The sequence below is a fragment of the Cyprinodon tularosa genome, unplaced genomic scaffold (genome assembly GCF_016077235.1).
Source record: "Cyprinodon tularosa strain WSP-4 unplaced genomic scaffold, ASM1607723v1 ctg130, whole genome shotgun sequence".
Lineage (NCBI taxonomy): Eukaryota > Metazoa > Chordata > Actinopteri > Cyprinodontiformes > Cyprinodontidae > Cyprinodon > Cyprinodon tularosa.
The window spans coordinates 868,900-896,116 of record NW_024038115.1 but is presented as its reverse complement, the minus strand read 5'-3'; the positions used below and the strand labels follow the sequence as shown (position 1 = coordinate 896,116).

Genomic DNA, 27,217 nt, shown 5'->3' with positions numbered 1-27,217 from the left:
TGGTGCAAAGCAGAGGAGAGCAAAAAGGCAAAAACTCAGCCTAAACCTGCCAAGATCATTACAAAACTTATGTTCAGATTATTATGACTCTCAAATATTCAGCTTCTGTAAGATGTCTAGTGAGATTCATATGCTGCAACACCATTATTATAACTTATTTCATCCGTCCATCCTTGGGGAGGACTCGTCTTCACAATCCTTCATAGACATGGGGTTGAGGAAATCCTCATCTTCCTTCCATCAGTAGTAACAGGCACCTCTCAGACATCTACACACCCCGGTGAGTTTGGTCCAAGTTTCTCTTTTATCAATCATAGAACAGTTTTCCAGAACTTATACAAGTCTATCTTAAAAAAGTCCTTCTCTAAAGTCTACTTCAATTCTTCGAATACACAAGGTTTTCTTCTTCAGCCACAAAACCTGTGGACCTTCTGGCCACCCAGTGCCTGTTAAGTGTTTCTTCACTATTTAACTAGTAATTCTGTTGACTCTTAAAGTTATATTTGAACTTTTTGTGGGGGATGACAAACAGTATGTCATCTCATGAAACAATCATCTTAAATCACTGGTTGTTGTGTTTTTGTTACTAAGCTATTTTATATTTCCTTAGCTCCTAAAAACAAGCCATTTTTACTTGATCTAAATAAATATTCTAGATGTAATTCAATTTTCTTATTATCCTCTTCATTTTCTCATCATCACCTCAAAGAAAGAAGCAGTGCCAGTAAAAATGTCTTGCACATACCCCTTCCCCTCTTTACTATGCGTCCGGTCCAACACCTGCTTTCCCTCCTGCTATTCGTTTTTTTTATTTTTTTCCTCATGGTGTCTACTTCTCCCCTCTCTCCCCAGGAGTTTCTCCTTTCTCCACCTTTTCTCTGTCCTCACCTAGAGACCCTCCATTTCTTATGCAGATAACTCCCTCCACTCTCTGTTCTTTGGAGCCCTCTTTGCTGGTCCAGGTCAATTCATCTCTGTCACACTGCATTAGTGCCATGAGGGGCATGCACACACACATACACTCAGGTTTCTGGCTTGGTCTACTGTTAGGAGGTGTGGGGGAGGTCATGACAGCAGGCGTCTCCAAAGCTGGCCAATGAATATAGATCACCTAGCTAGTCTAAAGCACTGGGGCCCCAATACCTTCTCTGTGGCCCTAAGGGACTCTAAGACCTTAGAGTGGGTCATACCTAGTCCTTGTGGAAGCAGATTTTACCAACATGGCAAATGGCATTCTTTCTATGTGACTTATGTAAATTGTTAGTTATGCTGCATACTAAATTAGGTAATTTACCATTGTTTCCCTGGTTGTTGTTTTTTTTATGTAATATTGCAGCCACAGCAGAAAACATCAGTCTTAAGAAAAAAAGAGCAAAGGCACTTAAGAATAATTTTCAGTGAGAGTTTACAGAGTGCCTCTAAGTATAATAAGCCACAAACTATTTTTTTAGGATTAAATCGAACAGCTTTACAGGAATTACCCCACTCCTGCTACATGAAAAAGAAAACTCCATGCCAGTACTTCCTTTATCCCTTTATGCCATTTGATGCTATTATCTGCGGATATATCAATCCAGGGATAAGCAAAGATGAATAAACAAGGACTTCTTTTACATCAAAGTAAAATGCTCTGCTGTTACTTTTGTGGAGTATGCATTGCATTTTGAATGTTTTCCTTTATGTAGACAGAAGAGATCAACAACATCAGATGTGGCTCTGGTGCTTTGGTAAGCAAGTCTATACAAACATGCATGGGTGAGTCTGGGCATTGTTTTCTAGTTTTTCGAAGGAGTGTTGCATGATTTTGTATCTGTACCACCTAGATGTTTTTGGATAGAAGAGTAGAGCCAGAAAGGATTCAGCAGTAAATCTGTTGTCAGCTGTGTGCCAGTGAGGAGAGGTAATCTGTCTTGCTGTATTGTTGTATTGTGTTGAGCTTTTGTGCCCAATCCCCTGAAAGCATGCAGCCGGCATCCTAATCTGCTTGGAGAATTACTTAATCAGCTCTGAGGTCGGTATTGTTTTTTGAAAACTAGGTGATACATTTCTCTTTATCTGGCTATAAATTATTGGAATTTTGCTAAACTAACCTCTCAGTCCAGAGGAAAGAAGACAGAATAGCATTTGATCTTCCATGATTCCAACAATAAGCAACACTAAATTGCTTGTGCAAAACAAAGAAAAAAAATGCAGATGCAATAAGGGGCCTGGTTATGGGTAATCCACCAAGATTGGGTGTACATTGGATAATAGATGGAAAACTGATTTGGTTCATTCTATTTAAATTAGTACATTCCATGCGCTGTAAGTGGCTATAAAAGAAAGACGACATTGAAAGCCATGAAGATGGAGGCAGTAATCAGAGGTCAGTGATTGTTATGCAACTCTCAAGTAACTCTGAAGTCTTTTTTTTTTATGAATTGAAATTTATGTTAAATTTAAATATCTGACCATGTGTGCTTTTTTTAATTCTGTATTCATCTCAACACATAATGAAACCACTACAGCTGAAGATTTGCTAATCATAGCAAAAGAAAGATACGTTTTGAGCAACATGAATTGTCGCAAGATTAGTGAATTCACAAACTCCTGAAAATGCATCTTGCCAGAAGCCAACAGATAAGTTATCCAGATACAGAAATGTTTCCAATCAAATGCAGTGATGTGAACGTTTCAACCAGAGGCGGAAGGCTGAAGCAAAATAAACATGGCTGAACCTATTATTGCTGGAATACCCTGTATTTATTATTAAAAAAAGAGCAAAATTATGCAATTATTGCCTTTGTGGGTGACAAAAATTTTTGCACGTTCCTATTGACTGGATTTGGTAAGAATTTGATCAATCAGTTAACACTACCAGATGTGAAACAAATACAGAATGTGATACGTCATAGCTGCTACTGCTGCTGTGATTGGCCAATCAGCTCAAAGAATTGTAATGAATGTCCCTCCCCCTGGTAAAAACTTTCTACATAAGGCTTTCCAGAATAATACCATGCAGAATTCCATATGAACTACACGCATCAATCTGGCTAATGCAAGGTTAAAAGAAAAATACCAACTCAATGCAACTTCAAGTGTTGAACTAAGTTGGAAGATGTTCCATCTCTGTCTGTAATTACCACGGCTCATATTTTGCAAAACTACCATTCCGTCTTCTTTACTTACAGTTTACTTTACAGTTTATTTGGATGAAAGAATTTACTCTTTGGAGAATATTTGTTTTAGCTTTTTGGTTAGAATTATTGGCTGTGCAAGAGCTCACACACATAGGTACAGAAAGATGAGTTTGAACAGACAGAGAGATGGTTTGTTTTCATTAATGAGGGATTAGTGAAATAAACTTTTAAATATTAAACAGTTTAAATTTGATATTGGGTAAAATAAGTATTTTCAAGTAAACAGGTTCATTCGGAGCCAATGAAGGGACAATGAAGAGAGGAAAAAAAACATTCTCTTGCGCACAAATTACTTTCTCATACGCACCAGAAAGTATCTTATGCGCTCAAGAAAGGTTCAAGTCCGATACAACTCCAAGGTCTCTGCACATTTTTTTTAAAGTCAAGTCTGTAGTCATTAAATGAATGCCTTGACTGTAATTGGAAAAAAGGTGGTCTGACAACTTGGTGCAAATTAGAATTTGTTGCAACTTAATACAATTGTTCAGAGCTCGTAAAGGAAAACTGAGAGAGTAAGAGAAACTGTCCCAGGACAACTGAGGGATGCATACTTTCAAAAACGCATAGAGCAGGAATTTATTAATCCAGTTCTTGATTTTCCAGCACCTTATAGAGTTATCTCTGCTTTAACATTTCTGAATCAAATAATTAAATCCTTGGCAGGACTCTGGAGAACTTGGCTTGGACAGAGAGTTAATTAACCTATTAGGTGTGTTGGACCAGGGAAATATCAGAAAGTTGAAGGATCTCGGCCCTCTAGGATTTTAGTTTGACATCCCTGTTAGAGAAAAAGTTCTAATGTCCTTTCAAAGCAGGGGTTTCCAACTGCAAGCAACACAATCTACTGCCCTATAACTTTTAGGTACATCCCTGCTCCAGCAGAGCTGAATCAAAAGAGTGGCTCACCAAACCAGAAATACTGCATATTTGGACCATATATATGAATGCTCTGAACTTCTATATCAATGTGTTTTGTGCAACATATTTTTTCTCCCACGCTGGTTACGTTTCATCACTGCTGCACTTTATGGAATATAAATGATCATTTTCTGCCTGAAATGCTGTACTGAATGAAATTTCTGTTTGTATACACTCTGTGTATACAAAATGACAACAAAAGTTTTCTAAGTCTAAGTCCAAGCAACCTTGATGGCATGCGGAGGATAGAATAAATCATTTGATTTCTGTTGGAGGAAGAAATTTCTAACAGCTGCATGGCAGTAGATCTAGCAGACTGGATTAGGAGACCCCAATTTTATAGGCTCTGTGATAGTTCATCTCTGGTTACTGTTATTTTCAAATTTTGTGTTTTTTATAAACAATATTCATGGTTAGTCATAGTGTTTTCCTTATGCTTTAATTGCATTTATGTTCTGCAGTCCCGCTGCATTCATCTGTTCTGCACAGATGCCTTTACCTATTACTGTATTGTGCTATTGTTATTTCTGACAATCCAAATATGTTCACAGTTTATGGACTCTCATCATTATCTTCCGCCTTTCTGTATAGTAATGATCAAATATCTGAAGCAACACAGAATCCAAAACTTCCTCCATGGCCATCTCAATACTCAGAATTAAATCTAAAAAAAAAAACAACTATAAAGAATAGCTAAAGAAGTCAAAGTTGTAGAGATGTGCAAAGAGGTGAAGTAAAAGGAGGTTATTTAAAGTTTTAGCTGAGGTGAAAACACATTTATGCAAAACCTATTTCCAGAGGGCGAAAGTAAAAGTGCACTGTCGTAAATATGCACAGCTCCTGGTTTCTCCGTCAAGCCAGGCGCGGTTGTTTTGAGCTTAGCAGACAGGCGAACGCAATGAATGACTAATGCTGCGTTCACACCGCAGCTGGCGCGACAGAAGCAGCGAGTTTACATGCAAAGTCAATGGTTGACGCGCGTCAGGGCGCAGCAAAAGGTCCCGCGGCGCGTTTTGAGCAGCTGAAGCAGCGCGTCGGGTGCGTTTAAGCATCTGACGCAGGGAGAGAGACACAGCGCTGATGATCACTCCTCTTAAACAGTTTATTGACGCCTAAATTAACTTAAAATGCAGAAATCTGCCGGCAGAATATTCAGTTTGGATTATTTAGATGAAACCCACTTACCAGCTGCCGCGGTGAACCGCGAGGAGGCCACCCGCCCAGAGGCTGCTGATGAAGGGATTCCTTCTGTCGGCGCACCGCTGGTATGTGGGGGTCTGAGCGGCTCCGACAGAAAAAATATTGAAGGCAGGATGATAATCTGAATGAACTGACTGCACTGATTACGTTTTCAGGTGTATTTTCTCACTTAAACACATATTAAAACTACTTTATTCCAAATGATCACAGCAAATATAGCTGCAAGGCAGAGAAAGGATAGTGAAGCTCCGCCCAACGCGCGTCAGACACACTTTTGCACCGCGCAGCCAGAGCAGCAAAGCTGCTTCACCGCGCGCGTCAGAACTAACTGGTACAAGCAGCAAAAAGGAAGCAGCAGACGCGATTTTGCTGCTTTTGCTGCGTGAACGTAGCATTACTGCACAAAGATCGCCACTCTGCTAGCAACGAGCATGCTTTTAACTGGGGCGTGTAGCAGTTCTCGCCGTAAAGCAAGACTGACTCTCACAAGACTTCTGAGCCTGTGGGTGCGGGTCGGTGCTCCTGCAATTGCAAGTGCAGTATTTCCCCCACAGACGACCAGGGCGGCCGAGAATACCTTTGTTCAACCTGAAATGACTCATTTAATCATCCAAAACGTTATGGAACACATTAATTAACTGAAAAATGTTGCATAGTGTACCTTTAAGCAGCAGTTGTCTAGTTTTGGATGAGAACACTGCCGATACTTCTCCTCAAATGAAATTTTAACAGAAATGCCTATAGAATATTAGGAATTTAAAATAGTTAATTTGCCATGTTTTTCCTAAGGTTAGCAGCAATAACACAGGTGCTAAGGTTTATCCATAGCAGGATTGTTAAGATTTCAGAGCAAGTGTACAGAATATAATTTGTTCATTTTGGAAGCGTTCAAGTTTTTTTAATTTCAACATATATGAAATATCAGCATAATCAATATAATTTCTTAAAAAGTCAATTTATTCCAATAACTTAATTCACCAATTTCAATGCATTAAGTGTGTGATTTACATACAGGCAGATGTTTTCAAGCCTTTATTTATTTTTATGTATAATTGTGTTCCTAAAACATCTACAAAACATTTTAAGTTAGAAAAATACATCAGATCAATACCTGTTTAAAGGCTGCCTAAATACTTTTAATCTGACAAAAAAAAAAAAGCATCAGAGCTGCACATCTGGACTGTTTATAACCCTGTTGCCATGTAGTAAGAAGGATCTGGGTTCAAATCCTCACCTAGGATGTCTCTGCATAGAGTTTGCGTGTTCTCCCCTTGCATGTGTGGCTATTTTTTGCACAGTCCAAAAACATGGCTCTTAGGTTAATTGGTGACAGTGATTCCAATCTGCCTTTAGCTGTGTACATTGTTTTATGTCCCTGCATTGCCTTGAATGGCCTGGCAAACTGTCCAGGGTGTACTGTGCCTTTTGCCCATAGACTGCTGGGGCCAGATACCAGTTACCCTAATGGAGATGTACTAGAAGGTGGCTAAACAGCATTGATTTTTTTATTGTAAATGCGGATATGATAGATAAAAATGCTATGGCAGAGTCAGAATTTAAATACTCAGGTTTAAATTGTTTGAGTTAAATCATCTTTCAGATAAACCTTCAGCAAGTCTATTCTATCATAATCTGTTTTCCTCAGTGTGCTCTAGGAATATATATTTTATCACTATGTTTCCTAATACTTTTGAGTTTTGCTGACATCTAAAATATGTTACATGTGAGAGATTACATAGAGAGTAACGACGTGGAATCAAAGTGGGAAATGCCACATGGCACAGCTTTTTCTGGCCCTTATCCTTTCTGTTGATATACACAGATTTACTGACACATTCACAGTCAAACTCTCACATTAACACATTAACAATAAAGCCTGAACACAGTGAGAGGATGAAGAGTTTGAGACATGATCAGTTTATAAAAACCCATTCTGTAAGATAATATTAAATTTCTCACACTGACTAATGATTATTGTGTGGCCTTTATAGCCGTTTGATAAACACCTTAAGTGTTAATCATGATAAGTATGTCAAATGGCTTTTTGAGATTAAAACACAAGGATCTGGACTGCCCACACACCCTCTTCTAGTATGCAAATATTAAAGGAATGATCCCCGGGCTCTGTGGGAGGAACATAAAGGGTAGGTAGAGAGAAGGTTGGGAGAAAAACAGAAATACTCATTAAAGAGATAACAGAGCAAGACAAAAACAAAGCCACATTCTTCCATGCCAGGGAAATCTGTCAAGGTGAAGAGAGTGAGGAGGTACGTCCAAACCTGTGCTGCAGGTTGTCTTGCTGTTAGGTGTGTACAGCATGTATCAGTGGAAACTAAAAACTGAAGCCTCACAGAGCGTTTTTATAAGTGCCAGAAAGCATTCAAAAACAAAGTTTTATTGGATGTGTTAAAATTAGTTAAAGTCATATGTACAGGTTCTTGTGGCTTAAAGAAAATCATCAATTCAGCCACATCATTTTTCGCCATAAAAGTGAATGTCGGGCAGACATCCAACCAGCTCAAATATCTCATGAATGTGCCACTCCCTGCAAGGTGCATAGAAATTGTTATTTCATCATATGCCAGCTCCATTTCAGGCATCAGTTTTTCTGCAAATATCAGCCACATGAAAGCAGCTCTGACTGACAAGTAAACAGGTTTGGTAATGAAAGAAAGTTTGCCTACCTTGAGCCCTATTATCCACTCTTCCCACAGACTGCAACTCAAGTTTGTCTTAACAATTTCCTTTAATTTTGGATATCAATGTGCATATCTCATGCTTATCTAATCGACATTGTTTATTTTAATGAACAGAGTAAATTTAGTAGAATGTTTGAATACATGGAAAAAGAAATAAAAAGATACACATCAAAGCTGTTTTTGTTTTTTGTTTTTTTTATGGTGTTTGGAAATCTAAGTACAATCTACACAATGGAATCACAATGGTTCATCAATCAGGTATACCATAGCCATACATCCTAAATAAACATCAGTACATAAGCAATTCCCAATGGCAATTAATTAATTAATCAGTACAGATTTGAGACCAAATTATCTTTACTATTTACACAATAGAATAATATAAATTACATACTGTGGTTAATTTGAATAGGAAAAATATTTAATTCTGTTTTAAAATCATGCCTTTCAATATTAACATACTTTTAAGCAGAAAAATTTCGTCTACTGTCAATACTGCCTTTTTTTCAACAATATTTACTCATAAATACATTTGGTGTTATTACACCAGAAAATGACTATATGACATCCTCTGATATTAAATCAGAGAAAACTGCCTGTTTGAGGTTAGTTATGATTACACTAAATATATATATGTAATTGCTACATGCCAAAATTATTACAGTTAAAATGGTTTCAGACTAAGATTAGTCTGCAGTTAAACGTGTTTGGACCAAGCCCAGAGGAGGATGTACAGGCTTTGTAAGTTTCTGATTTTTGAGACCAAGCTGTTTATTTTTATAGAGTCAGTTAACATTACATGCTGTTTCAAGATGTTTTACAAAATAAATCTATTAATATGGTACAAACAAAGCAGTCTTTATTTTTTTGGAGTTCCTCAGGATCTGCAGGTTACATTTTGGTTTTAGATTATTTTTCACTCTTCTATTTCTACTATGTACTGCCATTTATTTGTTTTTTTTTCTTTCTTATTTGTTCAGTCTTCATATTGATTATTTTCTCTCCTAATCATTTTCTACATTTCTTAGTAATGTAGTGGGTATTTTGCTATTTATTTCAGTAGGTTCAGGAATAGGTTTTGCTAGTTTGTGGTATTCAGTTTACATACATTCTACTACTTTTCTCTTTCAGTCAGGTAATTAGTAGATACTATGCACCCCTGCTTCCTCATCAGTTATTTAGTTCTCCCTTTTAAGCATTTAGTTTGCTGTCTGTTTTTCTTATCAGAGGTGTACACTTTTCTTAATTTACATATTGACAAACTTACCATGCTGGGTCCTGACTTCCATCTGCATTAAGGTCCAGAAATAAAAGCCTGACAATTTGAAAGACTGTTTTATTAATTGAAACGGAAAACTAATAACCTGAACTTTAAATTCAGGAACAACATGCATGTCGCTCAGGCAGTTTGAATAAACCTTTGAACATTTTGTCATCAAAATCATTCGTTTTTTTGTGGTTATGTTAAAGTAGGTTACTCTCAAACAAGCAGGCATATCTTAGTTTCCCATCACCTGATCAGATTCCATAACAGGGAGCTAATGCACGCTCTTGAAAAAAGATGACAGGAAGCAGATGGAATGTGTCAAAAAAAAAATTTAAGCTCAACATGTTTGTCTTGAGAGATGGTGACCCAAACAGATAATAAACGTATGAGTTGCAGAGAGGAGTTATCGTTGAGGCTGTCACGGTTGCAGTTATAAATTGCATAGAGGCAACCTATGAACCATTTCAACACTAAAGTGATGTGAGGCTACCACACTTAGCTTTTAAGTGAACACTACACATCGTACACATATTTTCAGTTTAAAGACATGCCAGTCTCATTCTAAGCATGTACATTCTTTCCCCTTTTTTACCCCCTGACCTAAGTATGTGCACATGTGTGCAAGTGTGTGTGTTTCCAAAAAATTAGAGGGTTGTTGCCTGGTCCATGACCCCGCTCATGTAAACATGGATACCCTACGACGAGGTGCTGAATGGCAGTGATTATGAGAGAGCAGAGCTACACACACTCACTGGGAGCTCTGCCAAGAGGGGAAGACCCAGAGTGCAAGGCTTCCCCTGGCTTTCGGCCAGTGCTCCATTAACAGGCGGAGATGGAGCGGGATTGGGAGGGAGAAAGAGACAGGGATCTAGTAGAGGAAGGGAAAGAGAAGGAGGATTTGGCGGTCTATGAGAGTGGTGGGGAATGCATATTGTTTGGGGGAATAAAAAAGCTTGTTTTTGTGTATTCCTTGAAAGATAAAATAGAATTTTGCTCCTCTGTTACTCTTATTATTACTCCATTATACAATAATAACTGCAGTGTTTTTGACTTTTTTTTAAAAGTCACCAATGAGTGTTTCTTCAGTGTAAAATATATTGTAAATGAAAATTGTCATATGTGGGGAACATTTCACTCAATGGAAGTTCAACAGTATAAAGCTTAATGCTTGTTCTGTGTTGATTTTAAAATTTCATTTGCAAGAAACAAAAAAGCAGCAAAGATAGGTTTTCTTTTGATTAAAATACAAACTTGAAAAATGAAATTACTTTGTAACGGCACAGCTTAGAAAATTAAGGACAACACTGTTAATAATAAAGGTTTTATTGTTACTGTGGTCTTAAGAAACCTATCTCTGCCACTTGATGTTGGTGTAGTTGCTTGAAATATAACTAGCAAAATTTAAGACAGATGAACAGGAGAAATATAAAAAAAATAGTTATAAATTAGAGATGAATTCCCTAGAATAGATATCTATCCAATTAGGTTTATCCATCTTTAAGGGAAGCAATCAGACTTCACCTTCTAGAGGCCCAATCATATAGTGGCCAGCAGGTCCAATTGTGCAAGAAACAAGCTGCAAAAAAATGCGATGCAAACTCCAAGAATGCAAAAGAAAAAGACTGCAAACAGAAAGAAATGTTTTGCGAGCAGGTGAAAACGTGGCGCAAAAGGCAAAATGAGCCGCAAACACATGTATGATGTGTCCAAAACATACAAACACAAAAGACAAATGCGACAGAAAAACACTGCAAAAAGAAAAATGCTTCAATCACTAAAACATTTAACCAAAAACCTGCAACCAATGCCAACAAAATGTAGCATCCACAAACAACATCCTGAAACCAAAAACAAAACGCAGAAATTTAAGAGATAAATTTATGCAAATGGTAAAAACAGCTGCAAACTAACTCTAAAAGCAATGAAAGTTCTTGAGAGAACTATAGGGCATTGAAAAGAGAGCAAACCATATCAAACCACATTCGACCAAATACTAAGTAGAAACAGGAAATTAAGCTTTAACGTAGGATAAAATAAAGAAAGTGGGAAGAAGAAAGGAGAGGTTAGTGATCTTTCATTTCATTGTCAAAAATATAGGCTGTGTCCAAACATCTTAACCCCAACCCCCTCAATCACTATATAGAGCAGTAACTACAGTACATAGAGGACTTCATAGTGAAATCAGGAAGTACGAGCGCTTTTGTGCGCTGGTGATATGACAGACGTGAAGATGAGCTGAGCACAACCCACTTAAAAGGCAAAAGGCAGAGAGAAAATTACAGGGAATAATGGAGAATAAACAGTCCAAACAAAAAAAGATCTTTGTCAGGGTCATGTGCTGTTTGCCAGGTCATGCCTTTCCTGTCCTTTGCCCGTCTGGCCTGTTATCAGAGAACGGCTCGACCTGTCAGCTGACTACAGATGACCATGTGCTGACCTCGATCACCTCAATCAAATCATGTGATAACAGCATTACCGCAGAAGGACACTCAGCTTGTCATGCTCATCCCACAAAAACAAGATAACTTCATCAGTCCTCTTAAAACTGGAGATGAGTCACAGAGGATTTGCACAGGCTTCAGAAAGTTAGAAACTTGAGCAACATTGAATGCTTCTGTGACACGTGCAAGTCTTACCGCCTTCTGATAAATTCACACTATTTCTATCAGTCAATCAATCTGTTTTATTTATAAGCCCTGTTCATGCACAACAATAGCTCTAAGATAAAAACGTGAGGCAACGGAAAACAAACAGAGATACCAAACAGAGACAAGAGCTGGTTGGTAAGGCTTAGGAAATTAATGCATGGATGGATGGATGGATGGATGGATGGATGGATGTATGGATGGATGGATGGATGGATGGATGGATGGATGGATGGATGGATGGATGGATGGATGGATGGATGGATGGATGGATGGATGGATGGATGGATGGATGGATGGATATAGGTCCTCATGATATTTGGTATCAGATGTTAAACACACTAAATATGATTTTCATTGCTTACTCAGCCTATCTGCAGGTCCATTCTCTTTAACATTATTATCTTTCAACAAAATCAACCCACCTCGGTAATGATCGGAGGTTTATTAGAGTGTGTGTTTGACCCAAAGTAGCCAGCTTATGTTGTAAGTATGACAAGTCAAACAATGTAGGCTGTCATTGATCCATGGGATTTTAAAGAGCATTTATATTTATTACACCTTTGAGTCTAGTGCTCCAGTTATAAATGTTGACATTTATGCCATCAACTGTAGAACATATTTACTGCTTTCTGAGGGGGAAAACAAAAATGGCTGTCTCACAGCTGCAGGGCTATTTAAAACTGAATTCTGCCTTGATAATGTCCTTTTGAATCACAAGTAATTGCCACAAATAGTTCATCATAACTGCATATGTCTTTGGCATGTTTTAATTGGTCATGCAATGGAAATCTTGAACTACCCCATTGGATACAGTCCTACTTTGAGAGTTTACATTTATTTTCTGCATATAAACATGTACATTTCTTAACTTTATAATTTGTTTTCTTTAGCCTCACATAGTTATTTGAGAACTTTGCTCTGCCAACAGTTCAATTAATGTACAGTAACCAAGTTCTCTTTTTTGCCCTCCAATCTCTTCCCTCCCATGCTGAGGGGAAAAATGTGTCTCATTCCAATTTAATGCATGGCCAATTCCCAGTAATTAAAATCCACACGCAAAGCCCCATTCATCAGTGGAGATGACAGAGAGAGAGAGGGGTGGGGGACGGAGAACGGGGGGCTCTGTTGATCTACTCTTAAATTTTGGAATTCCAACTTGCTTTTGACGAGAAACAGAGAGTGAGGGAGAGTTTAGGCTGGTCTCTGTGGATATCCTATTTTTCAGTCTAATAGCTCTGTAGTCTGTAGGTGTCATAAAGTGCCCCAATGGAAATAACATGTTTCCCTCACCTCACCCTCTACTACCTGCAGCATTATCATTTCATTATCATAACTGGCTCCACTTTCAGCACCACCCATCATATTAGTTGTATGTTCTATTTCCTATTACAGAATATATACCCCACTCCAACCTTATGCACCCCCACAGCATTTTTTGTTTTTGTTTTGATTTGTTTTGACAAAAGCCCTGCTGTGCTTTCTTGGCTTCATGCACAAAAACACAAAAACACACAACACAAACACTGCATGACCATGACCCTCGTGAAGACCTGTGCAAATTCAACGCCTTTTAGGGGTTAAGGGGACACCAGAGGGGCTCTGGGAGGTTGATGGGGTGTATGGGGGTGTGTGTGCGAGTCATTGTTTGTCGTCTGTGATTACGTGTCTTACCACCCAGCAGCTGTTTGCATGTTTTATACTGACGTCTGCAGGGCGAGGTGTTGTATGGTGCCTCAGTAATATCACAATGGTTTTGAGCTCATCTATGCCCTCTAACACACTTATCCAGTTATCCTAGAATACATTATCTTTATTTGTATTATTTTATTTAGATAGTAAAACTGTCCACATCATAAGCAAAGCTTATTGAAATAGTACACATGTTAAGCAATTCCTGGGTTCATGCTGCTTTCATTCTATCCCTGAAAATTGTGGTTATGGGGCTGAGTTATGCTGTTTTCACCCTAATGGGATTTGCTAACTGTGGTCAGTGATGCAATAATTGTTTAAAAAACATTTTTACATTTAACTCTATGAAAATATCTTCTCCAACATAGGTTGGACTGTAGGATGTGTGTGTTTTAATTAAAAAGAAACCGTTTTGAAAGCAAATAGGTGTTTCTATTGTTATCCTCTAGCTGTATTGACATGGTAGCCATTTTTGAATGAATTTTAAATGAAAGATGCTAGACGTTTCAAGTCAATTCTGTTCCTTTTAGCTCAGACATATTGGAACCAAGAGTTGGTATCACACCCAACTCTGCAGTTTTCTAGTTAAAATGCAGGAAGCTAGTAGGACCTGTTATACTACCTAGTCAGTCTTTCTTAGGAATTTGCTGGACTCTGTTAACCACAAAACATTGAATTCTGGACTGATGTCACAGCTTACTTTGTGAGTTTTAGGCTTTTTCAGACAACAGCTCATTTACAAACTGCTGTTCTCAGGCTGTTCACTAGAACAGAATATAGTTTATTGTCTCCTGGGGGGAATTTTTATTAAGGACTCAAGGGTGCCTAGTGCATCAAAGTGCCCTTATACACAATATATACATATAAAATACATATAACAGCTGAAGACGTTCATGTAAACTACATGGAGACTCAAGGCACTTCAAAAAAATAACAGTTAAGAACACAACTAACATGGTAAACAATAAAAGTCCATGTTGGATTTGAGATTAACACAGGTGAAGAGTTTTTACTTCCCATATCACCTGGTGTGGCATTGACCATATTCCAGTTAAGAGTCTTAGGTGTTCAGAAAAAACTTTGTTAGAAATAAAATAGCAACTTTTTATTATTTACATGCTCTTAAGTAGAGACCAACCAATTAGGTTTTTTTAAGACTGTTGTTGATACTGATTATTTTAGCATCATTAACAAATCTATATGTTCCAATTCTTTTGGATTCATTCTTTAGAACGACTTTGCTTTCTGTTTTCTATTTACATGATAAGAAATAATACAACGATAACAAATGTTACACAAGTTTAAATTACAACAAGAAGGAAACATTTATCAATAAAATAAACAAAGTATTAACAATGAAAAGTACATGGAGGGGGTGGCAATGCATGTGCCTTACATGATCTAAAGACATGACTACTGAATGTAATAAGGCCAGTACCGGCTAAAACTATTGAACAAAACCCAAATGTAAATATATTGGCTGACCAACGTATTGGTCTATATCTTTACTCACAAGTGCTGCCAACATATATTGAATGGTACTCGTGTGCAATTGATGTAACTTGATATTGACTTCCGGAAAAACTGTTTATTATTGTTGCTCTACATATTATACACATTCACCAGCAATATTGAACTTTGAAGTTTTGAGCATTCTATCTTCATTTGGTTTCACAGGTGATATTTTTAACTATAATTTCTATCTTTGAGATTTTTCACGTTTTCCTCTCATGTATTAATCTTTTAGTTTGGTTCAGGAAAAATCTTCATAAAGGGATGTACTGCTAAGTTATAATTTTTAATTTCAGCATATTTCAATGTAAATGCACACCTCCCTCATAATTTAAAATTTTTTTCTTATCTTACACACATTTAGGACAAGAAAAAGACGTAAAGTTATACGTATATATTTATGCATATATTTATCCACAAAAATACTTATGCATATATATATTTATATACCTAGTTGGAAATAAGGTTTAAGTTGAATTTTGGATTGCAATGAATGTATAAAGCATGATGATTCTTTCACAATGAAAATGCAAAAAAGGGAAACCAATAGAAGGCACATCCAGCATTTTTATTTCATCAAAGTCCATAAAGTCATGCATCTCTTAAAAATAATTCAGATTTGTTAAAAGAAAAACCAAAACATATATAATATCATTATGTTATGCTTGGTGACCTTGTTTAGGAAAATCCAGCTGTTACGTCACTTTGTTTTTTATTTGTTTATCTTAACTCAAGTAAAAAGAAAGCTTTTAATATGAGAAAAAAACAAAGGCTGTCTCTGCACAGCCATTCCAGTCCCAGTGGTGGTAGCATATGTCCAGGGTCTCTGCCCCCCAACTCCCCTTCACCCCTCTGAGTCCCTTCTCCCTGTCTGTCTTTTTTCTCTATCCAGCAGTGGACTGCACTTGAGCTTGAATGGCCAAAGCAGGAGAGGCAGCTGCCTGTGCACCAGAGAGAGAGTTAGAGAGGGGGGTGCACAGATTTTAATGAGATGCACAGTGTCAATGGCCACTCTCTCTGAAGAGGGCAAGAAGAAAAGGGCGCTCTCTCTTTTCTCCCCACTCCCCTCTCCTCTGTGCCCCTTTTCCTTCAACTCCTTCGCTCTGCCCTCCTCCCCAGCTGGCGAAGAGGCTTTGTTAGGCGCCAGATGATACCCCAGATGCCCCAGCCCAGCCGCCCCTTTCAGCTACATTCACCAGGCTCCCTTAGGGTCAGAGGTCACCACCGGGCATCTGAATGGGTCTCCGTGGTAACAGGGGCCACGGTGGTTGAGAGTGGCAGAGGTTTTTTGTTACTGCCTTGTTGCCATGGACAGTGCCTCATTACTTAGAATCACTCTTAAAGAGAATTTTAAGTCTAATTTTGGAAAAATATCTATTATTTTATAATCAATGTTCATTTTCTGCTTGGCTTTAAATGTTAAATTAACATTGATTCCATCCATTTGAACAAAAAGAAAACTTTTGGTGAATCAGGAATAACAGATTATGATCAAATATATCTGAAATAATGACATATTTGGGACAGTTTAGTACATACACTATATTGCCAAAAGTATTTGCTCACCCATCCAAATTATTGGAATCAGGTGTTCCAATCACTTCCATGGCCACAGGTGTATAAATTCAAGCACCTAGGCATGCAGACCGTTTTTACAAACATTTGTGAAAGAATGGGTCGCTCTCAGGAGCTCAGTGAATTCCAGCGTGGAACTGTGATAGGATGCCACCTGTGCAACAAATCCAGTCGTGAAATTTCCTCGCTCCTAAATATTCCACAGTCAACTGTCAGCTGTATTATAAGAAAATGGAAGTGTTTGGGAACGACAGCAACTCAGCCACGAAGTGGTAGGCCACGTAAACTGACGGAGCGGGGTCAGCGGATGCTGACGCGCATAGTGCGAAGAGGTCGCCAACTTTCTGCAGAGTCAATCACTACAGACCTCCAAACTTCATGTGGCCTTCAGATTAGCTCAAGAACAGTGCGCAGAGAGCTTCATGGAATGGGTTTCCATGGTCGAGCAGCTGCATCCAAGCCATACATCACCAAGTGCAATGCAAAGCGTCGGATGCGGTGGTGTAAAGCACGCCGCCACTGGACTCTAGAGCAGTGGAGACGCGTTCTCTGGAGTGACGAATCGCGCTTCTCCATCTGGCAATCTGATGGACGGGTCTGGGTTTGGCGGTTGCCAGGAGAACGGTACTTGTCTGACTGCATTGTGCCAAGTGTAAAGTTTGGTGGAGGGGGGATTATGGTGTGGGGTTGTTTTTCAGGAGCTGGGCTTGGCCCCTTAGTTCCAGTGAAAGGAACTCTGAATGCTTCAGCATACCAAGACATTTTGGACAATTCCATGCTCCCAACTTTGTGGGAACAGTTTGGAGCTGGCCCCTTCCTCTTCCAACATGACTGTGCGCCAGTGCACAAAGCAAGGTCCATAAAGACATGGATGACAGAGTCTGGTGTGGATGAACTTGACTGGCCTGCACAGAGTCCTGACCTCAACCCGATAGAACACCTTTGGGATGAATTAGAGCGGAGACTGAGAGCCAGGCCTTCTCGTCCAACATCAGTGTGCGACCTCACAAATGCGCTTCTGGAAGAATGGTCAAAAATTCCCATAAACACACTCCTAAACCTTGTGGACAGCCTTCCCAGAAGAGTTGAAGCTGTTCTAGCTGCAAAGGGTGGACCGACGTCATATTGAACCCTATGGATTAGGAACGGGATGTCACTTAAGCTCATATGTGAGTCAAGGCAGGTGAGCAAATACTTTTGGCAATATAGTGTATTTTAACAAGCTGTTAGCCCTGCAGTTTGGCGTTGCTTTAGCCCTCTGCTGGACAAAAACATAATTGCAGGATGCATCAAACGGGGGCCTGCTAATGAAGCCATACTTTAAATCCAATATAGGTGTAAAAAAAAATTGGCATTTAAAGATGTAAGCTAATATTCTCTTTGTGATTTTTGTAAAAATTCTAACATCTAAGGTATTTCACCCCTTCCATCTTTTCATACTGTGCTTAGACTTCCACATCCAGGAACAATACAACGTATTTGAATTTTGCTGTTATAGCTTTTGAATAGTTAATTATTTTTGGTGGTAAACAATTCACATCAGTCCGTTTTTTTGTTTGTTGTAACTTATTGCTCATTTCTGAATGTGGGAAAGAACAATTTTTAAGGGTATAAAACAAAAATTCTCTCCCTCTAATTTGGAGTTATTTTTAAATTTATTAGGTTATTTTGATGTTTTCTTTGTCTTTTTTGTTAATTTTGTCTGTTTTTATATAGATCATTGTTTTTGTTAAATAACAGGGTTGTACTTTTCTGCTTTCCTTTAGTAGCTTTTAATTGCTTGATGAGAACATGATGCAAAAAAAGTCTGTTTCTGTAAGTTGCTATTAAATATGGGAAAGAGAAAATAAAATGTCATACGAGATAAGCCAAGTAAGGACATACTTGCTATGAACAGAGCAATAATTAGTATTTCATTTGAAAGACTGGAGTTTAATTGTACCTACCCTCATAACACAGTAATGTTAAGTTATTAGGGGGGGATTATGGTACCATTAAAATTATGCATTTATTTTTTTGATCATTTTATAAATCTTTATAGGCATTATCAAATGTTCTGCAGATACTCAGATTATAACGTGAATATAATGCATAGATTTTTTAGGGGGTGAGCAACTTTATTAATTTAAACTTAACTGATTGCCTTTTTTAGGAAACCTTCCATGTGAAGATCTCAACAGTTCTCCTGGACCATAAAAATCGGATTTCTTTTAAAATAAAAAAAACAAAACAATTAATTTATCTATCTATCAAACTATCTATCTATCTATCTATCTATCTATTTATCTATTTATCTATCTATAGCTATCTATCATATAACATCATCTATTGCATATATTTTTGTCATTAATGATAAAATTAAAGAAAGTAAACACATCCCATTTGAAAGATGCTGTGTGTTGTGTTTATCATTTTCTTATTTAAGATTTTATACATTTTGCCTGATTAAAAGAAAAAAGTATGACATGCATCAACTCTTTGTGCTGTTGTGGCAGGGGCTACAGAAAAACAGTCCAGTAGCTAGAGCTCACTATACAATATACTTTGCTCTGTATTCTTCTTCAACTTCTGCAAAGTATCATTAAAATGTAGAAAGGATGACAGCACAAGGCAAAGATTTCCAGTTACTGTTTAGTTTTCTTAATTAATAATAGTTTTAATAATCCCCTTAAATAAAAGTTGAAAAAAACTAGAAAATTACAAATGTCTTTACAAATCCTACAAAAATGGCCCGTCTTGAACTCATACATAAAGGTTTAGAGCTGAAATCAGGCTGATTTCCTCTGCTCTGCTCTGTTGCCTCTCTACTTCTTGCAGCCTCTGCCGGTCACGCTGTCCAAACAGATCAAAGGTCAAACGATAAGGAGACGTCGAACACTGGGGCCCATTCAACAGCACGGCCTTAAGTGAATAACATGTGGGCATAGTGAATCTGAGCAGAAGTAGAAAGAAAGGGAACTGGAGAAAGTTTAGCTTTGGTGTTTATCTTGACAAGCCCTTGTGAGAGGTGGAAATCTTTTGTAATTTATTTCAAGCTCATGAAAATTAATTTTAAAATACTGAAAAGTTATACAAATTTAGTATTATATCGTGAGATATTTTATGGTGTCTGGATTTTATCTTACTTCCTGGAGTAAAAGTACTTTAGGCAGCTTGTATGTGAGTATTCCTGTGTTTTCCTGCCCGAATCTAAAGCATGTGTGATCTACCAGCTTTGGACTTGCAGGTAAACTGTGCCTGGTCAGGTTCGACCCCTCCCCTAAGTAATTAGAACATCAGATAACACAAATGATCAACAGTGCAGAGGAAAGGCTAACCCTAGTTTTGCCCTTCGGCTACATGTGAAGCGCAACAAAGCCAGACAATGTGTCACCAGTCAGTTCGGCTTCATGTTTCTTTTACACAAAAATATTACATCCTGAACTAGTGCAAAACTACAACTGTGCACCCAAAAATACTTTGGAATATTATAAACAAATTTGATATATTTCAATGATTCTATTAAAAAAATGACAGGTCAATATATTTTATAGCATCTGTTTCTCTTGGATTTAAAAAAGATTAAAAACTGTTTATTTCGCAGGACATGGTATAGTCAGCACAATCACTGAAAACAGTGATGAGTTGAAAAAAAGTCACGGACATCGAATATAGGGAGAGAAATTTTTGAAATAGTGTATATTTCCTTACATTTTGAAGATGAAATAAAAGTGTAGTGGAGCCATGCAGGGGGTTTTGAAGCAGTGGCCTCAGCCACAAAAAGTGTTGAAAGTGAGCAAACATGTAAGATTTGCTAGATGTTGTGTTCCTAACACCGATTAGCAACACAGACGTCAAGAAAAGAATATCACATTCAAACACTAAAGATGTTCACAAATAAAAGTTGGAGAATATGTGTAACACTAGATCAATCTGCAACAAGCTACCAGAACATTTATATTATATTAAAGAGGTAGCAAATAAACAGAACAGTTGCTATCTGCAGAAAGGATCCTAGACGCTAACCTACCCTCCACATAGGACTAGGAAAGAACAACTAACATCTCACCCAACACATCCTGGACAAATCTATTTTTCTTTTTTAATCAGTTTTATTCTGAAAACATCTTTAATGAGAGCAAAGAGGGATAAAAGTCAACTTGAGCAAAGAGGGATAGAAGTCAACTTCTTTATTTGTGTGACAAACCTGATTAAGACTTATTCTGATTTTAATTAATTAAAAACAACTATCTTCAATATTTGGGTGCTTGCTAAATTTGGTAAAATGGTAAATCTAGAGAAAGTAAAATGCTCTTGATGATGTAAAGACATTGGAATTAGTTGTGATGACCATGGTAAATGGAATTGACCAAAGCGCTTTACACTACATTAAGCCATCCACCCATTCACAAACACACTGATGGTGGCAAACTACATTATAGCAACAGCTGCCATGGGGCTCACTAACAGAAGCGAGGCTTCCGTACACAGGGGCTACTGAGCCCTCTGACCACCATCAGTAGACAATGAAGGTGAAGTGTCTTGCCCAAGGACACAACAGCACTGAAAGCTGGAGCTGCAGCTTGAACCGTCAACCCTTCGATTTCAGGGCAAACTCCTTCATCTGATACCACTGTCGACCACATGAGGAATGATTTGGGTAGTGGGGAAATTACTTATGCCAAGTCAAACTTTTCTATGGCCAAATGGCAATTTGATGCACAGACAGCAGTGAAGACATTCAAAAACAACTACAAAAAAGAGATACGAAAGGGATAAGTTCATATTAGTCAATATCACACGGACCTTGTTATGACAGCCCAAATAGCAGAGAGGACCCATAGACCCAATCTATACAGTTTAAATGCAGGGGAAAAAAGCTATATTTGGGTGAGTTACACTTTAAGAATTTGGAACTTGGAAAGGGCACTCTTGTCAGCAATTTTACTTACAAACCTTCATAATTATCCAAAGAAAATTCACATTTTTGATGGAAGGCGATCAATGCTCACTCATAAAAGCGAACGTAAGACTAAAATCAATTAAAAAAAAAATAAAACATCTGAATGAGAAATAATCTGACTTTTAAAGTATGATACGCATGCTTACAACGTAATCTACCTGCAACTACCGGTAAAACTCATATTTTCATCAACTACTATTTCCAGGTGTTTATATTCTGACACCAGCTCCACTGTTTGGTCATTGATTCCAGCTGGAGAGGTCAGTAGGCCCTATGGAGATTTTCCCAAAGTCCCAAAGTATGCATTTTTCTTTTGTTTCATTCACATTAATATTTTAAAACAGCATTTAAAAGAATGCATTGTCAACCAGACATTTCTCTGCTAGAAAGCAACATGATGACCAAATGTTCAGAAAACCAAATAATGTAGTGTCTAATGTAATGGCTCTGGTTACCAGTGGTTAAAATGTTTGCCCTTTTTATACAATACCTACAGATACATTTTAGATACATTTGTTTTTCTAAAGGAAATTCTTCCTTTGTCTTGGTTTTCTGTTTTTCCCTATTCAGACATTGGCCTCTGTGTCTCTTCTCATCACATGCATCAAACCGCGGGGCATCTTGTGACACATTCATGCTTCTTTAGCTGGCGAGGCCATGGCGCAGTATGCCAGCCATGTGCTATGCAGCAATTAACTCCTCTTTGAGCCGTTTCAGTCATTAAAGCTGTATGTGTGTGTGTGGGGAGGGGGGAGTTGAGTAGAAAGAGCTGTTTGTCCAAATGACTGAAGCAGACAGTTGGGCCTATTGATGAAATGTTAGGGCTAATTGGGAATACAGGCTGTAGCCCTGAATAGTCAGACCGTAGCTGCCAGAGCTCTGTTTCTTCTTTTACAAGACCCCACTAAAACATTTATGCAACTGTAACATCAGAGCTCAAGGAGAGGACCTGGTTCATTGTACTTCAGCCCACCGGTTTAAAACAGTTATGGCTACAAAGGTTGTGGTAAAACCGTGACCAATTTTTTCAGCATTTGTGATGCATACCAAATTTGTAAAAAGAAGTGCTTTCAAGCCGGGATTTTTGTGCATAACTTATCGTCTTATACATCTACTTTTTTAAAAAATCTTCTCTTTTTTTCTCTATTATTGCTGTCACTTAAACAAAGACATCAGGGCATTTTTTAAAAGACTGGTTAATTCTATTTAACATTAAAATAACCTGGAAGTGGATCATTGTTTCTTAGATCAATGGTTCAGGCTGGTGTTGGTGATTTGATGGTGGAAGTTATACTTCCATGACACACTTTGCATATCCTAATTCAAACTGGGCATCATCTGGACCCCGAAACCTATCTGAGGATTACTATAGTGCATCTCCATTTCTATATAACCACAGTATACATATCTTCCAATGTCTACTTCCACCAGTATAAGGCAGTAAAAATCTATTCATCTCCAATTTTATTCTTAAAAAGGTTATGCTTTCAGATAACTTCCTTTTACCTCATCTGAATCCAAAAGGGCACTTTTGGTATGTGGTAGTAAGGAAGAATAAGGATGATTAGGATGGTAGTAAGGATGATTAAATGGAAAAGGCGTCAAACATTGCACAAGCAAAGTGTACCTAATTAAGTGTTGACAAATGAACAAGTCTTGTACAGACATTTTGCTGATGCACATGTGCTACTTTTTATAACAAATGAATATGTCCAACATGTCACTCCAGGACTGAGGCACATCTGCAGCAACACAGAATGCAACCGAGATAACTAGTGATCAGATCTCTTCAAAAATGCATCAAACCTAATGCAATGAATTATAAACCAATCAGAACCACCCATTAGCATTGTTTCTCTATCACTTTTATTTTAGTTAAACCTTATATGCATTCGCTGTTCAAAAGACAAGGCTCTATGTTTGCTAGATCACCTTTTTGCCTTTCCATAGAGCTCTAACTCTCATCATGCAATAATGATTGTTTGGCTTGCAGTGTGTTGACTTGAGCTGGGTTGCCTTTTTCCTAAGGGTCTTGTCTTCTTCTGTTCACATATTGTGCACCCAACCACCACATGTCATTAAACACTTAAATGAATGTATAATGTTGCCCTTAATAAATTAAGACACAACAAGTAAGATAAATAACCAAAGGCTGCAACAAATTCTTAGAAAGATTAACATTTCTAATGACTCAGAATTCACCAACTTTACTTTTTCCTCCAAGAATCTATGCAAATTGAGCATATGCGGATTTCTATGTACTGCCATGAAACCGAAGTAACTGACAATTTGCTGGTGCCCCGACTGGTGATATTGTTTTGTTTTTCTGTGTTTTTAGTTGTTTTTTGCCATGGCAAATTATTCAGACAAGAACACATTATCCCCTGTAAGTAAGTCATGTTGCTGTCAGAGGCTAAGACCTTAAAAGGTAGGGTATGGAAGACTTAAAAAAAACTACCCTGTCAGTCCCTGTACCTGAGAGGAAGCTCAAGAGGATTAAGATTTTAGTCAGTTTCATGTATTTTTAAAGTAAAAATCTTAAAGCATGAGGATGAATAAGGGAGCGGAGGATGTGCATCATACTGATGAATCAGATTAGTGCCCTCATCTTTCAGTCACTCAAGAAAAACAGAGCTGATACTGCATGTATCATCACATGCTGCCCTCTGGTGGATGGAGATTTACAATGAACATAACTGTACCTTTTTTTAAGCTATGTGATTGCATTTTAAAGAAAAGAGCATGTATCAAAGCGTGATTTAAATACTTTAAATTCTGATTGGAAGAATACCATTTATATATATTTAATAAATATATAAACCACTGTTTACTGAAAATGAGTCCCTTCCAGTTGCTAAATTTGTTTGTAAGAAGATTCAATTTGCAAAGCTTCCTCAGAAATATATTTTGACAGTTGGCATTAAATGACCAAATAAATGAACTTGAATAGTTGTGGGATTAACTGGACTGATCTGAAATTAATTAAAATCAGTTTTGATTCTGTATAAATATATATTATGTAAAATTACATAAATCTTTGAAAAGGGTTTGTTGGTGACTGAAACAGTTTGGAGCCACAGACAGGCTGCAGATCCAGGAGTGATTTACAAAGTGTACAGATGGAACCAGTGTTTATTTCTTGTTTAAGTTAATAGAGCTTTATTTGATTTCACCTGCATTCTCATTCAAAATGAATGAAAATAGAAAAGGAGACAGAAATGGGTAATGAATACAAATATACAAAGAGAAAGTACATTTTTACAGCCAGTTAAAATCACTGATCATCATTTAACCATATTGGCATGAGGCAACGCCTTTTATATTATTTTAGCACAATTTCCCAGAAGCGACATTGGATACAAGCCAAATGGTAACTAAAACTTAACCTCATGCAACTGGTCAACATTAAAATTGTACCTAAATTGAACCCAGACAATAGGAAACTGTGATTTAGTGCAGCAAACTCCCCACCCACCCTTTGGCAAGGCTAAATATGTTCAAGTCAGTCTCAAAGTTTCCAGACTTTGTGCGCATCATATCACCCATTGGAAGAGGAAATATGAAAAAATACAGAGTGACACCCATGCATAAATGATCAAGTCTTCCTGTTAAACACATGGCACGGGTCAAATTACTCCGACTGGTCCATTCAAAGAGAAGCACAGTAGTACAGTCAAGCACAGGATGACATAATAGGCCACATTGGTCAGAACTGATACAAATTTACTTCTGCTACCATAAAACATCCACTTCAAATTCCATAACCCCCCCCCCCCCAAAAAAAATTAACAAAAGCAACATTCACAAATATCGCATTTAAAATAATGGCACAAACTCCAATGAAGTGTGTACTGAACGAGCAGAATAACGAGAGATACCCGTCAAATACAGAGAAGTCAAATTCTAGTGCAACCATACAATAATTAGGGCTAACATTGATTTCAACATAGCATAATAAATAAAGGATGCAAAAGCAAATATAACTGATTATCATCAAAACAATTTAATTTACACAATCTCCAAAAGAGGAATGCAATGAAGGCACAAACATTATGTACCAGCCAACAGATGCACATGCTCAGGCACAGATGTTTAGTATGGGATCTGGTTTTGGTAGTACTGGAGCATATCGTATGTTCGGCTCCTGTTGAAAAAGAAAAGCAGAGACAGTCAGAAAAATCAAAGCAATCCCTGGAAGTTGCTGTTAAAGAAGATCATAGCATGATTGGTATCCACAAACCTGTTGCTGAGGAAGCAGTTCTGGATGACTTTAATGATGAAGGAAGCTGCATCTTTCTCGCTCAGCCCAGGGTTGAATCGCTGCCTGAATGTGCACACATATTATAAGCAAGAACAGCAAATGACATTTTAAATACCTTTGTGTTGGTTCATAGTAACAGAATCATAAAAAGCCAAACAGACTCACTTGAGTAGTTTGATGGTTTGCCCTCTGAAGCAGGGAAGACCTGTGTCCAGCATGAGATTTACCAGAGAGACAACTGCATCCATGTAGGGCCTGTTTGAACACAGGGGAACATAAAATAATTAGTAATCAACCCCTCTCACCGAGCAATAATCAGTTATATAAGGGTACCGGTTCTTAAATTGTGGGTAGGACCCCCTAGGTGGTACCCGATTTCTATATTTACACTACCCCTCCAGACCGAATGACCAAGTAAATGAACTTGAATAGTTGTGGGATTAACTGGACTGATCTGAAATTAATTAAAATCAGTTTGAAGCCACAGACAGGCTGCAGATCCAGGAGTGAGTTACAAAGTGTACAGATGGAACCAGTGTTTATTTCTTGTTTAAGTTAATAGAGCTTTATTTGATTTCACCTGCATTCTCATTCAAAAAGGTTGAAACTAGAAAAGGAGACAGAAATGGGTAATGAATACAAATATACAAAGAGAAAGTACATTTTTACAGCCAGTTAAAATCACTTATCATCATTTAACCACATTGGCATGAGGCAACGCCTTTTATATTATTTTAGCACAATTTCCCAAAAGCGACATTGGATACAAGCCAAATGGTAACTAAAACTCAACCTCATGCAACTGGTCAACATTAAAATTGTACCTAAATTGAACCCAGACAATAGGAAACTGTGATTTAGTGCAGCAAACTCCCCACCCACCCTTTGGCAAGGCTAAATATGTTCAAGTCAGTCTCAAAGTTTCCAGACTTTGTGCGCATCATATCACCCATTGGAAGAGGAAATATGAAAAAATACAGTGTGACACCCATGCATAAATGATCAAGTCTTCCTGTTAAATAATAATCAGTTATATAAGGGTACCGGTTCTTAAAGTGTGGGTAGGACCCCCTAGTGGTACCCGATTTCTATATTTACACTACCCCTCCAGACCGAGCTTTGATCACTTACTGTGCCGAGCTTTGTTCTTATGACCATTTTTCACATTGTCTAGACTTAGACAACTTTTATTGTGTTTTTGTATACACAGAGGGCCGGATCTATCAAAGGTTTGCGTGTATAAAAACGTGAGCTATTTCACTGCGCACGCTAAAAAATGTACAAACTGATCTATCAACAGCGTGCTAAAAGCATTTGGTCTTTAAAA

General features: G+C 37.7%; 1 protein-coding gene across 2 annotated transcripts in view; it reads right to left on the bottom strand.

The window, feature by feature from the left end:
- Window positions 1-24,760: 24,760 nt before the first annotated feature.
- Window positions 24,761-27,217, bottom strand: part of pi4kab (phosphatidylinositol 4-kinase, catalytic, alpha b) — a 47,273-nt gene continuing 44,816 nt past the window's right edge. For both annotated transcript variants that reach the window (XM_038277271.1, XM_038277272.1), the window contains 3 exons: window positions 26,056-26,145; window positions 25,870-25,953; window positions 24,761-25,773 (listed from right to left, as the gene is read on the bottom strand). In XM_038277271.1, coding sequence (XP_038133199.1) covers window positions 25,722-25,773; window positions 25,870-25,953; window positions 26,056-26,145 — 226 coding nt within the window. In that variant the 3' untranslated portion in view covers window positions 24,761-25,721. The remainder of the gene's footprint in view (window positions 25,774-25,869; window positions 25,954-26,055; window positions 26,146-27,217) is intronic.